General features: G+C 49.2%; 1 protein-coding gene across 2 annotated transcripts in view; it reads left to right on the top strand.

The window, feature by feature from the left end:
- The window catches only part of PLCB2 (phospholipase C beta 2), a 48,609-nt gene extending 34,623 nt beyond the window's left edge, over positions 1-13,986 (top strand). The window contains exons 25-32 of one of the 2 annotated variants that reach the window (XM_074885113.1): positions 1,584-1,637; positions 3,147-3,354; positions 3,578-3,746; positions 5,410-5,486; positions 8,458-8,553; positions 9,623-9,680; positions 10,255-10,341; positions 10,956-13,986. In XM_074885113.1, the coding sequence (XP_074741214.1) occupies positions 1,584-1,637; positions 3,147-3,354; positions 3,578-3,746; positions 5,410-5,486; positions 8,458-8,553; positions 9,623-9,680; positions 10,255-10,341; positions 10,956-11,228 (1,022 nt within the window). In that variant the 3' untranslated portion in view covers positions 11,229-13,986. Of the gene's footprint in view, positions 1-1,583; positions 1,638-3,146; positions 3,355-3,577; positions 3,747-5,409; positions 5,487-8,457; positions 8,554-9,622; positions 9,681-10,254; positions 10,342-10,955 lie in introns of those variants that run through there. The other variant, XR_012631020.1, reaches the window with a different exon arrangement.
- Positions 13,987-17,297: the final 3,311 nt, after the last annotated feature.

Genomic DNA, 17,297 nt, shown 5'->3' with positions numbered 1-17,297 from the left:
GTAATGGGGTCAGAACCTCTCAGGGCAAGTCACCAACTTAAATTCTGGTGCTTGTCATTAATGGCAAGGGCTGTAGGTATCCCCTGGCTCGGGCTGGACACTCCCCTGGAGCGAGTGTGACATTCATACTGCTTATGCTCCACATAAGAAAAGTAATGTCAGGTACCTACTGAGAACACCAGGGAACAAGCTGAAGGCCCAACAGCATGAACTTCATCTTCCCCCCCCACGGCAGGGCTCTCGTGCTGGGCCAGGGCTGCCGTTCCAATGCTACCTTGCACCTCTGCTGAGGCTGCGGGTAGAGGACCTTGGTTTTTCAGGTTCAGCACAGAGTTCCCTGGAGATAACTATGTTAAGAGGGAACCGCCGTCCAAGGAAGAAGCGGACTGGGGCAGAGGTGTAGCCTCTCATCTCAAGTGTGAAATTGGGGGTTTGATACTGATTTTGGGCAAAGACCTGATAATTCTGGATATTTGTGAGACAAAGGCTTTAAGATCTGGCTTGGTTTTGTCCCATAATACCTCACTGCTCTTCACCTCTTTGTTCTTTTCAAGGGTTTCTTTCTGGAGATTACTGTTGATTTCTGACATTTTAAGTATGTTTAGATCCCCTGAAAACTCTTTTGTCTTGTGAAGCTGCACTTGCACCAGAGTCCAGTAGTATAATACTTGGGAGCTTTAGAGATCAGTAATTTTATTCATCAGCTCAAATGAACACCAAGCTCTTTATAAGATCCACTGCAAGTTCAGAGAGAACAGATCCCACATCTGGCATTCTGCGAGAGCGGGAACGGAGCAGTCCTGTGCTTTGACTGCTAGATTAAATGGGGACCCATTAACATAACAAGGGCAGAAACTACATGAACTCTGACTAGTCAGATGAATTGGAAAAAAGTTATGGATTTGCTTCCATAGAAATCAAAAGACAAAGTCAGCGTTTATTACTAGGTTTAAAGAAACTCTATCAGAGAAAGATCTTCCTAACGCTGTTTGCTCCTTTCATACCAGCACCTTCTTGGCCTTACAAAACAAGTCAACAAACTTTAAAGGTGTAGGACTGGTGAAAGTGCATTTGAGGAATGTTCCTCAAACATGCTTCTAATACAAATTAATTGATAGAGTAATTTCAGGTTAGGTAAGAGCATGTCCCCACCATACACATAATTATCTCATTCTCTTCCATTGTGTTTTATAGTAATTGACAGCTAATCAGTATTTCTTCCATATTAACTGTATCAATGTGGTTAGTGTCCTTTCAAATATATTGGTATCAAAACAATCAGTTTTCTCAAATTTCAGAGCAGAACATCAAACCAAAACTACGTGAGCCAAATCACCACTAGAATATTCAGCTAATACAAAGCAAATGCTCTTTCTCTCTGGCAAGGCAGAGAATCCTGTTCCCTTTCTGCTGTGCCTGTTAAAGTTCCCAAGCATTTAAGCATCTCAGCAGCTTAATAATTTCCTTTGTATTTACACCAACACCCTTCATGTGGCCCGTGTACTTGATGAGCTCTCCACTATCCGTTTTCAACTCGAAGATCCAAGATAGAACATAAACAGGAACCTCTTTTGTGATTTCAGGAGCTGCAGCGTTCGCCAGGGACGAGAACATGCTAGAAGTGACGCAGATGGCAGGTAACTCCCCTCATGCTGCTCACATGGGCTGAGGCCCTGCTGCTCATTGTACACTCCCTCTCTGGCCTCTTTCTGACCAGGAGAGAGATGAAGCCTCTTTGCAAATTAACCAAGACCTGACCCCTCCCTGCCCATCGCAGCCAGCCCTAAAGATAAACCATGTGAACCTTTGGGCTCGGGGACCCCATTTCCCTGCCTGTGGCACCATTTGCCCCTTTGACAACTGCCATGGCTTGTGGCGAGCTCGCGGGCTGGGACTGAGCTCACAGCAGGTCTGGAGGAGAAGAGAGGCTTGGGGTTGCCACAGTCCACGCCTTAGGCAAGCTGGGTCACTGGCGTCTGCACAGGTAGGGCAGAGCTTTGGGTGCTCCAGCTTTAGCCCTCTGAGGCCACGGGCTGGAGCTGCCCCACACGTTCTACGCTGGCTGGCTTTGATGGCTGCTTCACCCTCACTAAACCAGACGTGGTGTGGCTGTGGGGGGTCTTCAGCACACGTGCACCCTCTGCAAGAACGTTACTGTTCTGCTTTTCTGTGGCTTAATGCAGTGTGATACAAATCAAGGCAAACCACCAGTTGGTATGACCAATTATGCCACAGAACTGAAGGCACAAGAGTAAACCTGTTGCACTTGGGATATGTTGCCAAGTAACTGTTACGTACATTAAGTTTTGTTTTTAAAAGTTATTCCTAAAGAAAAATGTTCCCCAGGACAGGGCTATGATTACTTTAGTATGTGCTCTGGTAAAAGGCATCATGAAAGCGTAGTGCGCTCTGGTTTGAGTCTAGACTTGTTGACGGAGAGACTTGCAGTTAAGCTGTACGCTTCCGTTTCTCAACACGAGCTTTTTAGAAGGAATTGACCCTGTACCGCACAGTGTTGTGTAGCAGCCACACCCACAAGTTCTGTTAATTTTCACACATTCCAAGCTAAAAAAAAAAGTTACTTCCCTTGAGAAGGTAACTCCCTGTGGCCTTTCTGCCCCAGATAACCACATCTGACTGACTTGCTACAGCCAGATAAGTTCTCCAGCAGTTCACAGGCGTCCTTCCCTTCTCGTTCTCATCTATCTCAAAAGTTCTTTCATTTATTCCTCACAACTGAAGAAATGCCAGGCATTAAAACTGGAAGGGATGAAAGCACCTGTCACGTAACTCAGTTTTGCAAAAAAAGCAGTAACGAGATAACAGCTTTTCCCTTATAATTAGAGCTGCCAACTAGCTTAACAATTGCGCTATCTTTGGGGTACTTAGAATTGTGGAAAAGGGTGCAAGGCACAAGACTGGCACATCACCACCAGCGTGTTCCTCTGGCCAAAATACCAAAAGGCAGCAATTGTGGCCATCCCCGTGCCATGCCTGCAGCAGATGGTGAGCTGAGCTGCTGAAAAGAGGGAGGAAAAGCTGAATGAAGGCAGTGCTGAAAAAAGCTGTCTGACCCCAAAAGGCATCACAGCAGGTTGAGAAATGCTGGGTGAGAGAAAACAGCCTCTCTTTATTTTGTGTTTTAGAGCCTCAGACAGCCAGCCTCGCAGAACTGCAGCAGATGAAGCTCTTCCTGAAGCTGCTGAAGAAGCAGGAAAAGGAACTGAAGGAGCTGGAGCGGAAAGCAAGTAAACGGAGGGAGGAGCTGCTGCAGAAATATTCTGTACTCTTTTCGGAGCCTGTCTGCTATGGAGGCAAGAAAAGGATGATACACTCTAGGAAAACCCAGAAGAGGTAAATACAGCAGAGGGTCTCCAGCAGGGCCTGGCCTGGGCGTCACCTCCCCAGACGGAAGCAGAGGGATCCTGAGGAGAAGCGAGGGCTGCCCTTCTCTGTGGGAAGCACAGAGCGGCGTGGGCAGCCCCATCTCCCTGGGTTTAGAGCATGGGGTGGGAAGGAAGGTCGGGATTGTATCGGTGTCTCTAGAAGCAGCACAGCTGCTGTGTCTGTTCTGCAGGAATTTGTCAACAGGTGATGTTGGTACATGTGCAAATCCTGTAGAAATGGCAGAAAGAGTTGATAGCCGATTTTTGGAACTGAGAGAGAGGCTGGAGCTGGACCTCATCCACCTGGAGGAGGAACACCACGATGGGATTCGGAGAAGGAAGGAGCAGCACGCCACAGAGGTAAGGACTGCAGATGTCCACAGAAACCATAGCCTAGGAGAGCCCCTGCAAGGACAGCCTGAAAACCCAAGTTCTTCACTAAACTCTGAGCTTGGAAGTGTGGCCACAGGGCAGAAAACACCCCTCAGAGCAACTGTCAGCTCCATGCAAGATAATTGAGAATGTGGACAGTGAGGTTTATTTGTTAGAAGCTATAAAAATCCAGCAGAAACATTGTTATAGATCTGTAATTTGAAAAAAAAAAATGAGCAGCAGTGCCCTAGAGCACATCAGGCTCCATCTGCTTAAACTCTTCTGATAGCTTAGCTTGGAGTTAAGTGGCCTTTACTGGCTTCATAGGTGGCCAGGTGCCAGCTCTCTAGGAGCACGGATACAGGAGGCTGGACCTTGGCTCCCTGTAGGCTGCTGTACCATTGGAGCTGGGTGACACACCGGCATGTTTTTGGTTCACCAGTGACAACCATCAGAGCATTAGTCACGTGCAGGGACAACTGTGCGTGCTGCCGTCACCCCAGCAGGACAGCCGATGTGTAAGGGACAGAGCAGCCCCCCCAGCGTGTTCTGTGCTTGCCCTTGCCTCATCTGTGCTAATAACACAAAAGCCTTGTGGGGGACAGTGCTCCCCGGACCACCCCTTGGCACTGAGAGCAGGGCTGGATCTCATTCCTCTTGAAATCTGGGAAGTGTTTTGCTGTTTGAGCTAGCAGAAGTCAGATTGAGCATTCACGTAGGGTGTTTCCTGTGAGTCCTGCAAGTGAACCCGTGTTATCTGCACCCTCAGACCCCAGCAAAGGCCACAGTTAATGCCTGGAGACAAGGTGCAGGCCACGATGGTGGTGACAACTGTGGGATGCACCCTCTGTTCCAATGAAAGGGAGACAATTCCAGGATTTGGAGGCCTTTTCCTATCATTATTTTCTAAAGGAGTTTGCATCATGTGTCTTAAATCTTAGGTTCCCTGGTGCATTTTGACTTGACAAGCACCTTGCAAGCTGCCTACAAGACTGGCTGGTCCAGCCTATACCAGCCCTGAGGGGGGAAAAAACCTGCCTCCTGAGAACCAGCTTACCTGGAAATCATGCTTATCATCAGAGAGAAGCCAAGGGAGTAAAACATCCTTGTCTCACAACTCTGTTAAAAACTGTGAGATTTAGTGGGCAAGGCTACAAAAAGGAAATAAAACCCTTGAGTTCTGACTGCACAGGAGGTAGTGCAGCAGCCAGGGCTTTCCCTTCCGGGCTGTCTCTCAGCAGGCAGCAGTGCAGGCAGGTTTCACTGATGCTTCCTCTGCCAGGAATTTCCACAGAACTTTGTTTCCACAAGACACAAGGCCATCCCCTCGCTGCTAGCCTCTTATTTAGAAGGACAGACCCCCAAGTGCAGTGCATCTGGTGCTGCCTTCTGCACAGAGCCAGGAAGCTGTCCGTGGCCATAACCCGGCGGTGTGCGAGGGCTTGGAGCCTGGGCGGAGCCAGTCCTGCTGCACGGCGCGTCCCCAGGGCGTGAACTCGATGTGCAGCTTTGCACAAAGCTTCGTGGGTTAGCTGGGCCCTGGAATTCAGGGCAGGGAGGGCTAAAGCTGAATCTGGGGGTAATTCGATACGGACAGTGTGCTGTGTCTCATCTTGGTTTGGTTTTGATCTTGTTTTCATCCCTTGAACAGCAAGTTACGAAGATAATAGAGCTAGCCAGAGAGAAGCAGACTGCTGAGCTGAAGGCACTGAAGGAGTCATCAGAAAGGTAAACATAGTGTTTGGATAACAAAGTAATAACACACAGCTCTTCTCTGGGGTAGCACTTCCTGCTGGATCTCTCAGCACTGCACTGCAGACAGTAGTGAATCCAGGGGACCAGAAGCATTTCTTTTACTTTGGTGAGAAACTGAGACACAGCAACATGACACGGAGTCTCATACAGTTACACGGGGGCAGTGGTGGGAAGAGCTCTTGTCTTGTGATCTCAGAAGACTGTTCCTGCCACAAGGCACCAGGCAGGGTACCAGCGTTCAAGCTGCAGCACTGCCTTGACTAATTCAGAAAGATAGGAAATAACTGCTGGTCACTGGATGTCACCTCTCTCTGCTGCAGTCAGTACCTCACCCACAATCCCCTCCAGAGACTGCTCAGCTCAGTCTTCAAAGTGAATTGGCTCCAGTACTTAAACTGGCAGAAGCAATTCACCAGTTTCTAGCCAGGCATTTATCTATTTGTCCCCATAATAACACTGTCCTGAAGCTAAAATCCTCATTCATTCCTCCCTTCCATTAAGTCCTCTCTCAGCCTTTAGTTGCTGTGTCAGGCAAAACTTCCTCTTTTTGTGTCCTCCATCAAATCAGATTCTCCATTTCTCTCAGCTATTCAGTGTATTCAGGCAAGACTAAGAACCACAGGTTGGGTACCTGGGTAATGGTTTGTTAACAATGTGTCATCTAGTACAGTCACATCTACAGCTGCCTGTGAGGAGCTGCAGAAAGATTTAAAGATCATCATAGAATCACAGACTGGTTTGGGTGGGAAGGGACCTTAAAGCCCATCCAGTCCCACCCCTTGCCATGGCCTTCCACTAGCCCTGTCCAACCTGGCCTTGAACCCTTCCAGGGAGGGGGCAGCCACAGCTTCTCTGGGGAACCTGTGCCAGGGCCTCACCACCCTCACAGGGAAGAATTTCTTCCTTAGATCTCATCTAAATCTCCCCTCTGGCAGTTTAAAACTGTCACCCCTTGTCCTATCCCCACACCCCCTGATCAAGAGTCCCTCCCCCCTTTCCTGTAGACCCTTTAAGTCCTGGGAGGCTGCTCTAAGGTCTCCCTGGAGCCTTCTCTTCTCCAGCTGAACCCCCCCAACTCTCTCAGCCTGTCCTCACAGGGGGCGTGATCCAGCCCCCCCCCGAGCATCTTCGTGGCCTCCCCTGGCCCCACTCGAGCAGGTCCGTGTCCTTCTGCTGTTGGTGCCCCCAGAGCTGGACCCAGCACTGCAGGGGGGTCTCCTGAGGGCGGAGCAGAGGGGGAGAATCCCCCCCCTCGGCCTGCTGCCCACACTGCTCTGGATGCAGCCCAGCACACGGGTGGCTTTCTGGGCTGCCGGCGCACGTTGCTGGCTCACAGGTAGTTTTCCATCCACCAACACCCCCAAGTCCTTCTCCTCGGGGCTGCTCTCCATCCCCTGCTTGCCCAGCCTGTGTTTGTGCTGGGGATTGCACCGACCCATGGGCAGGACCTTGCCCTTGGCCTTGCTGAACTCCATGAGGTTTGCCTGTCCCCCCTCTCCAGCCTGTCCAGGTCCCTCGGGATGGCACATCCCTTCCCTCAGCACATTGGCCACACCACACAGCTCAGTGTCAGTGGGGAATGTGCTGAGGGTGCCTTGATCCCACAGATTTTGAGCCACAGGCAATAATATGGCAGTTAAATTCAGTATGAATAAATACAAAATAATGTGAATGGAAAAAAAACCTAACCATAGCTCCACTGTACACAGGGGTAAGCTATTGTCACTCAGGAAAGATATCTTCAGCTGCTGTGGATACTAGTCTCAAACAGCTCATCATTCACGCTCTGCAGTGGCCAAAGTGGCAAATAGAATTTTTGGAATTGTATAGAAGAAAAAAAAAAAGAATTCAAAATCAGCATTATGTCACCTTTTCAGTATGCCATCTTGAACAAAAAGCTTTGAAAGAGCAAGAAGGGGGTGGCAAGGACAGTCAGCAGTGAGGAGTAATTTCTGCACAAAAAGAAATTAAATAGGACTCAGCTTGGAGAACAGATGATTGAGGGGGATGTGACAGAAGTGTGTAAAATCATGAATGGTATGGAGAAGAAGAATAGGGAAGTGATTACTCACTGTTTCTCATAAGAGAAGAAATGTGGGGCACCCAGTGAAGTTCTCAGGGAGTACTGTCACACAGCATATAAATGAAGTTCTTTTCCTCTCAGGGCAAGGAGCTATGAAGTCCAAAAGTAGAGACATTCGTGGGACATAAATGCACAGAAGCTGGAGGATAGACTGGAAACTGGGAAGGGGGAGGAGGGGAGGATCATCCTACACGTGTTCTTTCTTACATGTCTCTGAAGCATCCCCCTTAGCCGCATCCTCTTGTGACCATGTTGAACGTGGGGGGCCAAGATGAGGTGCTGGGCCAGCAGCCTCTGACACCCTGACAGTGACACCTTCCTCTGTCTCCTCACCTTCCCTGGCCTGCAGGTAGCTTTTGTGATGGCCCCTGTGCTTCTGTCAGGGGCACAGAGTGTAGGTTTCATTCTCTTCATCTTACTGGTTGATCAAATGATTTTTAAGTGTTTATGGTTTCTGCTTTGCAAGTCACATCCCATAGTTTAGTGCCTTTCTGCTTGCTTTAGGTGGTCTTTTTAGGTCTGCTATACAGACATGTAGTTGTTTGGGTTTTTTTTTCTTTAATTTAGCAGTGATGAAGGTACTTTCAGCAGCTCTCCTGCTGCTCAAGAGGAACTCAGTGTAGGTACACAATGCAACCTAATTATATAACATGTATTTTTCTCTTGTCCCTTTGTTATGATTCCCTTTAAAAGTTACAGGACTTAAAATATGCTTAACACTTAGGGCTTTCTGCTGCACAATCACTTAAACTTTGCTTTCCTAAACAGTAGAGCACTCCAGAGAGCAAAGGCAGAGCGCTGCTTCAGTCTCTGGGGTCTGTAACCAGCCCCCCCTCTCACAGCACTCCCTTCTCCCCACAGCAATATTAAAGACATCAAGAAGAGGCTGGAGGCAAAGAGAGTGGACCGAATCCAGACCATGATGAGGAACACCAGCGACAAGGCTGCTCAGGAGAGGTACTGGGGTAGATGGTTCTGGGCAGGGGATGGTGCTACACCAGTCCCTGGCACCATGGGAACCCCACGGGTGGTGGCAGAGCTGCAGGGGTGGGGGAAGGTGCATGGGGCTGCCCACGCTCCCAGCTTAGCGTTTGTTCTCCATCGTGTCCCAGGATGCCATGCAGCGAAGCCAACCATCTGCTCCCCAGCTGAGCGGTGACATTCCTGCAGTCACCGCTGACAGTGGCCTCTGGAGCTTTCTCCGTAGGCTTTAATTTTTTTTTTTGTGCAAGGCAGTCAGCAAAATTGGTTTCACTGCCTGGACTTACTGCAGGAGCAGGGCCTTCGAAATGCCCCCTGCCCTGCCGCAGGGCGCAGGAGCTCATAGGGAAATGCAGGAGGAATGATTCCAGAGGGGGAAATTGTACCTTGAAGACAAGTGTCCCACGCACCTGCCCCTCTGGGTCTCTGACATAACACGTAAGCTGCTTGCTGATGTGATGATGCACCTTCCAGTCCCTTCAGCTGAAGCCTAAGAGCCCTTCCAAATGCCTCTTACCTCCCCTCGAGCCTTGGTGGGTATCTCTCTGCCCCTGGAATGAAAAGCAGGTCTTCACCAGCCTCTCTAGAACGTGTCTGATCACTCCAGAGGTTGTGTTTAGCCACGTAATGGCTGCAGCCTTCCATCAAAAGAATCCTCTGCTCCTGAGCCTGCCTGTTCAGGTACTTGTGACACCAGTCAGTCATGACAGCTTCACCTGTCCCGGGGTACAGAAGGGGCTATGATACCTCCTTTGCCTCCAGCTTACAGAAAGGTCCTTTTGCTGTCTGTTAAACTGAAAAAAATAGAATTTTGCATCCAATTATTTGTCTTATGCCTCAGTCAAATTTGAATGATGTTTTATTTGCCTTTCCTAAAATTACAGAAACCTCTGAGTGTGGGAGGACACTGAGAATAAAACACACCTGTCTGTGTGGGCACCAGCAGTCCTGTCTGACTCCATGGCACTTTATCACTATTGATAAACAGATTTTATATAAAGATAACAGATGGTTATAGGTTTTTATACATTTCCTTTCTTTAAAGGTTGAAGAAAGAAATTAACAACTCTCACATTCAGGAAGTGGTGCAAACAATCAAACTGGTGAGTGCTCCTGGGCCAGTCTGCCACAGCATCTCTGTTTTCTGCACCGTGGGGGTGTCTCATGCACAGCATCCGCATGTCTCACCAAGCCAGAGTGCTCGGGGGTGTTTAGATCCCATTACACTGCTCCTGCAGCAGGTACTTCAGTCAGCCAAAGCGCAGCTGAAAACAGCTACTACCCTGACTAAAACCCTGCAGTCCCCCCCACTTGGTCAGAGATCCGGGGTATTTTGCATTTCTAACTCCGAGATTTTTTTGAAGCACAATTAATTAGCAGCATAACCCTGCATCTATTTAATAACGAGCAGAGTTTTGCAGAAGGGGAGGAGACACTAAGGATGTCCCCTTTGCCCTTCAGAGCCCCCTCCCCTTCACACATGCACTGGCACTTGGGGGCTTGTGTCCCACCCAGGTCCCCTCGGAGCCAGCAGAAACTGTTCATAATCAGGAATGGGGTGACACTGTGTGTGTGCTCTACAACCCTGCATCTTGCTGCTATAAGCTTGGGATGGCTAAAGCATTTGTTTATAAAAACTTAACTTTGAGTTGTTTTTTTAATTTGTTCTTTTTAAAGGTGACAGAAAAGACAGCCAGGTATCAGCGGAAACTGGAAGAGAAGCAGGCAGATAATCTGAGAACAATCAAGGAGAAGGAAAGCCAGGTAAAGGCAAAGATGGAGCTCAGGGTCAATGCTGTTACTCAGTACAGTAAATCCAGAGCACTGCAGGGACCAATCTTCGTGCACATTCTTTAATTAACGCTACACTCATCCTACACACACACTCTGCAGCCACCCACTCCCCACAGTACACTGAGAAAATGAATGACTTGGAAGGTGGCTCTACAGGAGCCTACGCAGATCTAAGTCGGGCACTGCGCTCCTGCACACCCCGTGCCAGCACTAACATTCATCTAATCATACCAAAACCCCCTAAAGTGGGATGGAAATGCATCTTTAGAGATGAGTCTCATCCCTGAGCTCCTCAAACTCTCAAAACACATTCATGTTCTTTCAAGATTGATGCGCAGTGAATGTGGGGTCTCCATTCACCAAACTGGGGTGTAAAACAGAATAAATCAGCAATCCTCCTGCTTCCACCTTCAGGGCCACCACAGACTGCTGGGGGGGGGCGGGGGGGGGAGACATTGGGAATAGGGTTGAGACCAAAATTGCCAAGTGCAAATATCTCCTCATGTCAGTCTCTCCCAGAGAACGTTTTGGTAACTGCTGCTTGGTGTTGGTGTTCGGAGATGATGGGATGTCTCTGTTTGCAGCTCCAGCAGGAGGCACTGGCAGAGTATGAGGAGAAATTGAAAACTCTGAATATGGAGGTGCAGGAGATGGTGAAGAACTACGCAAAAGCAGGCTTTCCTGGAGAGCCAGAGACTCAGAAGGAAGCAGTTCAGGGCCTTCCCGAGGGAGAAGGAGGCTCTACTGAACAACAGGAAGAAAAGATCCCAGTGGCAGAGGTGTCAAGGGTCACAGTAGCCCTGCCCGTGCCCCCAGGAGCTGAAACAAGCATCAAGATTGAAGAAAGCATCTTGTGAGAGATGCTTCCCTTACTGTTCCACTTCAAGTCAAGAAGGTTTATGGAGGTATATAGTGAAGTTAAAGACCAGCTTGACAAACTACTACTCTCCCTTTCCACTCTGGGGAACTCCTGAAATCCTTGAGGAATTTACTACTTTATTACCCTGGGTATTGGCAGCAGTGGGAAGGGCTCACCCCTCAGCAACGCTGCGCTCTGTCTTCCACAGCCTTAGCACTGAGGTATTCAAGCAGCACGAAAGGGCCTGGGGCTGAGGACGAGCCGGTTATTGGCATCCACAGCAGCACCTACACTCATATTTCAGTCTGGATTCAGACTTCAGTCTTTAAACTTCCCTCCTTGTTCATCACAGGCATCTCTTCCCATCAGTGTGGTCTCAGAGCTAGATCCCGTGGAAGGAAACATGACTGAGACACTCCAGTAACCAGCCCAGAATAAACCCTCCTGGAACACCTCCCTGGGGGCAGCAGGGGCTCAGCAAAACCTGCACCCTCCCTCTAGCCCCACACCCAGCCTTGCTGAGAAGAGGGAAGGTCCGTTTGAGAGACCCTCGTGTCCTTTCTGTCCCTGCACAACCATTGCTGGCTTCTTCCCTGCCCCCAGGCAGACAAGGACAGCCTGGCATCCACACAACAAACCAGCAGTTCCTTCTGTGGAAAGGGGCAGCTTTTCTTCCTCCTCTCCTTCTAACCCCCTCTATTCCCTGGGGCTGGTTCTAACTTTGACTCTCACAAGCCTTCAGGCAAGTCCTCGGACTTGCAGCCCCTGAAGGCTCTGCCCATTATAAGGCATATTCTGAGGAGTCAGAGCCTCACCCTTTGTTCAGTTATCACACACACTTGCAGGAGTTCTCATCTACAGCAATCTGATAGTTTTAGAGCGTCACTGAAACTTTTTCTCATGAAGCTAAATTAGTTCCATATTATGGATTTAGGATTACAACAAAATTTCTAAACTGTTTGAAAATAATTATATTGCTCAGATAAAGAGCCAGCCAGCTCTACCACCCATAAGCCTCCCTTACACAGAGAGCTGAGTACAGCTCATAAGGAAACACATTGAATTATCCATTCACACAGCAGAAAGCAGTTCTCTAGAGCTGCTGCTTCTCCCTGCTGCCAGTCCCGTTAATGACAACGGAGGGCTCAGCAGTGAGCTGCACAATCTGGTCCTTGCTGCTGGGAAAACCAAACTCCTCCAAGATCTGTGTTTAGGACCTTGGGGGGAAGCCTGCACCCTGCTCCTGTTTGCTCCCCCTTTGGTGACATCTCAGAGAAGTCTCAGCCCACAGCCTAACTCTGAATGAAAAGCACCGCCCTCCCCCCCCCCCCGAAGGACAGGGGAGGGCAAATGCTCCTCAGCCTCTTTTAGCCCTGGCCCAGACAGGCCACTGTCTGTCCTCACTAACACAAAACCAGCAGAACACACCCGGAGGTCAGGGTTTTCGTATCTTGGTCTTGTCTCACAGGAGGAGGGGAGGTTCCTCAGCCATCTTTGTGCTTCCACTTTCTAGGAGAGCAAAGGCTGGTTCTGTGCATGCAGCACTTGCAGCAAAGCCCCTGCCTCCACACACACTTTCTCTTACCAGTTTTATGACTTTGTGCACTGAACAGCATTGACACAGCAAGTTCTCACTCAGGAAGGAACTGGAAACATGGTCCAGCTCTTTCCTAGCACCATGTAAGACAGATTTTTCTTATGGATCCTAAAAAAGCAGGAAATAGCAATAGTTCAGTAAATGAGCCAGATCCTGGCCTTCCTCCATCATGTCCTGAAATAACATCAGCCCAAGGCTGGGAGGTTGGCCTGCCAAAGTCTCCATGCACCAGGTTGCAGGGACCCTGGGAAATGAGGCACTTGTGGTCACCTGATGTCACAAGTGGAGGAGGGGGACTGACCTGACACCCCTCCCTGCCCCCAGAAGAGTCAACCCCTTCTGGACATACATCTGTAAATAGCAAGAGGTGGAAGAAGATACACTGAGGGATACAAAAGGGATGGGAACTGCAACTATTTTACTATCCTAGAGATAAGGTACTGTAGGTCAGCTCTTCCAAATTGTTCAAGGAAACAAAAAACCCAAAACAATAACAACAAACCCCTCTGACCTCAACCTGCAATTGAGCAGATCTGTGGCTGCTCCAAGTCTTGGCACCAGCAGCCTGGAGAACCTTGTGCCGATGAACCAACCCCTCAGTGGATTTATTTGGCCACTCAAGCCCCTTTGTTGCCACCTTACAGTGCCTTTAAATCCAGCCATAGAAGAGAAACGGGTGAGAAAAGGAGCTTCTTCCATCCTCCTGTTATTAAAATCTTTGCCCTTGAGACAATACTAGAAGAGACACATTCCTGACTGGAGCAACAGTGTCTCTCCCCAAAATTTTAAGTGCGTGCCACACTGCAGTATGATCTAATAAAGTCCCCACTCACCCCTCAACTTGTTCTTCAGGTTTCTGTCTTTTCTGGAAAAGCGAGCTCCATCACAGCAAACCTAGAGCAGGCAGCGGGTATTCCACGAGAATAGTTACACCTAGAAACTGCACTGATAAACACATTATGAAGTGCTGCTATAAAAAATAAAACCAAAAAAACCAGCCCAAGTAGGTATGAGAGACCAGATGTTCCAAGCATGGTCTGACATCCAAGCAGAGGCCAGACCTCCCCTGCGGTGTTAGCGTAATACTGGAATTATATATTGTACATTTCTGACTTATTTATTTTCTAAACAAAATAAACCATTACATTTCTTAAAAAAACAGATCACCTTTTTTTTTTTAATTGCAGTTTGTGGATATGGGAGCAAGTCCCAAATGTTGCCTGATGCACACACACGTTAACAGAGACATCAGGTGCCCAGTTTTCTGCCATCTGTGCTCACAGTTCTCAAATTCAACTTCCTCAGTTATTAAACATGCGGTGAGGTTGGTTTTTTTTAAACCTAATATCCTTCTCACACATGTTCTCCTCTGCACTAGTTCATTCCATTCCTTATTGTACTTAAATAACCAAATCTAACAAAGCAATTTACTCACAGTCCAAATATGGCTCCTGATCCCCCAGCTGCTACAGATGACCTTGCCTCCTCCTCCTCCCAAGCTCAGGTCACAAGAGCAACTTTAGCAGAGTCAAAACTCTTCTGGTGCGTTCACACCCCTCGCGTTGGCTCAGTCCCAGCTCAGCCCAAGCCAAGGGGCTGCACAAGCAGGAAGGTCCCTGCGCTGGGACGGCCACACCACGTCTTGTGCCTGGAGCTGGGTCCTTCACGCCCCGCAGCAGCTCCCGCTCCTCACACACGCTCAGCACAACCCCGCAGCTGCTCCCTGGCTCCGGCCGCAGCACGACCCGGACAGAGCGAGCTCAGCACAGGGAACATTTCTCACTGTGGGCAGCAAGAGGTTCACAAAACTCTGGCCAAGCAGCGCCCGGGTAGCGCAGCGTGGGCTCGGGTCCCTTCCTTGCGCGTCCCCACGGCTGCTTGGGCTCCTTCACCAGCACAGCAGAGCTCTGCCATGGATTTACATTTATCAATGGCTGTTTCCTTCTGCTGAGAGCAGGTGCCTTTGCTGTTCCAGGACTGATGCTTGACTTCACGAAGTGGTAAAATATTCCTCCAGTTAGATCAGCTTTGTTGGTTTATAGAACAGGCTCCATCCCTGAAGGCTGAACTCGCGCTTGAAGGCCGTCAAAAAAAGACGACAAAGATCACAGCAAGGTGGAACTGCAGCCACGAAGCAGTTTAATATTTTGACTTAAACCAGCCGGCAGCGCTGACAGCTCCAAATTGGAGCCCATGTTCATTAGCCCCCTGCCTCCCACGCTGGGGCAGGCAGCAGAGATCAGGGATGGTCTCGGGAAGGGGATTAGCACAAGGGGCTTCCCTGGTAAGAGCACAGAGCAGGGCCACTGCAACCCTAACGGTGAGGAAAGGCTGCAAATGGAGAAACACACCAAAAACCTGCCCAGAAAAGCCCTGGCCCTGCGTGGGGCTCCTGTCTCTGCTAAGCACCGTCTCTCTCCAGACGTCAGGAACAGTCCAACCTGCGTTTCTCAGCCACACGATGGAGGCTGCAGCTTCTCCCCGGGACCCAGCGCACAGGGATGAAACCGGGCAAACAAGGAACCGAGCTTAAGTACATGCAGACATCCCATCAGCATAAATACACCCCCAGCACTCACTGTCCTACTGCCCGAGACTGCTGACAACAGGAGCCCTTCAGAGCTGTTTCTAACTGTACTTCCAGGGGCACAACAGCCACTGCCTGCTCTGTATGTCGTTATGCAGCACATGTTGCTCAACACAGGTTGAATGGTTTGGTGTTTATCCCTCCCTCCTGCCGCACACAGCATCCAGCACAGCAGAAACACAGCTCTCGTGCTGGCTAAAGGGGGTTTGTCGCCAGCTTCAGCCACGCGCTCCATGCTGCCACCCAAACCCCTCCAGAGAAGTTTTTCAGGGGTTATTTTGAAGGACAATTCATCCCATCTCTCTAGAGGGAACCCAGACACCCCGCTCAGACCAAACACAGGGTGCTCCCTTCTCTCTGCACACTGCCAAAGCACCAGGGGTTACTTTTTTCCTCCAAAGCCCTAAGTGAATGAACCCAACAGAATAAACCCATGTTACAGAAACAGACACGTAAAGCCAGGGCAGAACAGCAGAGCCTGAGTTACTGGAAGCTTTCACTCCTCCCTCCCCTGACACCACCACCTGAAGAAGCAGAAGGTGTCTCACAGGGACAGCCCCAGCTGCAGTGAAAAGTGGAAGGACTCTCTTCCTCCAGACAGCACAAGACAACACAAATGCCCTAAGCCAGGTGGGGCAGGTTCAATCTCACTTCAAAGGCTGCTCCTCACCCACAGCACCGGCATGACTGCAGCCTGCACAAGGAGGGTCCCCGTCGCCACAGGCTCCTTCCCCCCAGCCCATGCCAACTCCCGCAGCACTTTGTTTCCAGCCTATTTCCATCCTCTCATTACTGCACCGTTCCAACTCCTCAGCAGCACCCTTCAGTGAGAGCTCTCATACTGCCCGTGAGCATTCTGAGGGTGATACAGCAGCCTGAACACATCCCTCTACTCTTCTGACCTTTTTAGCTCTTTTTACCATCCTCTCCAAGCAGAACGTCAGCACTCCGACAGCCTTTGAATGACACAAATTGGTTGGCCAAAGCAAGGGCTGAAACAACGCCAGAGTAAAACGCTCTTCATAAGGCTTTTTTAAAGGTGTGGACATTTCAAAAAGCAATCATAGCTCAGCTATTCTATGACACAGATGTAAGAAAACTTAACTTCAGCATTTTGGATTCATGTTATTAATGTCCTCTGATGTTTGAAGCCTGGGGAAGAAAACACACCGTGATGACTCGTACCCTTACACCACATCACAGTTTCTATTTTGCAACCCTTCTGTTATTAAACAAAGCCCTGGCACAGCTTTAACAGGTGATTTATGCAGAATTTCATGAAAAACAGGTGGAATGTTTTACGCAGATTACATCTTAGTGCTAAAAAAATATTTTCTAAATGTACTTTTCAGAGTGTATATGGAAGAATCACTAACTGTAAGAAAAGCCACATCTCGGATGAAGTACCAACCATGTTCTGCATCAACACCTTTCCCCCCTGAAGCGAAGCAGCCTTCGTGCCTCAGAGGCCAGGCATGCCGACGGTCCTCTGGGCAGAACACTGTCTCTACACAGAATGGGATGAAAGTTCTGCAAGATGAGAAATGGACAAAAGTAAATAAAGGCACTAAACCAAGTATTACTGTAGAGGTTTCACACAACACACAATGAATTCTGACCATCCCTCACAGAGTCACACCAGTTACTGGTTACTTACGTACTCCCGAGGAGAAATGCCACCTTCTGACTTTCCAGACTATTTCCTCCCACAGATTGAGGTGTCCTTGAAGATTTCTTCATGCAGCTGTGCAGCCCTGCCTGTGTTTCTGCTTACCGTAGAACACTTACTGACCACAGGGTGACACGGTAGCTGGATCTGACAGGCCTCTGCAAATGAGGTTGCTACATACAGAAACCAAATTCAATGGTAATTAGACAATAGT

The sequence above is a fragment of the Strix uralensis genome, chromosome 15 (genome assembly GCF_047716275.1).
Source record: "Strix uralensis isolate ZFMK-TIS-50842 chromosome 15, bStrUra1, whole genome shotgun sequence".
In the NCBI taxonomy this organism is placed as follows: domain Eukaryota; kingdom Metazoa; phylum Chordata; class Aves; order Strigiformes; family Strigidae; genus Strix; species Strix uralensis.
Note: the sequence above shows the minus strand (reverse complement) of the source record. Positions and strands in the feature narration are given on the sequence as shown.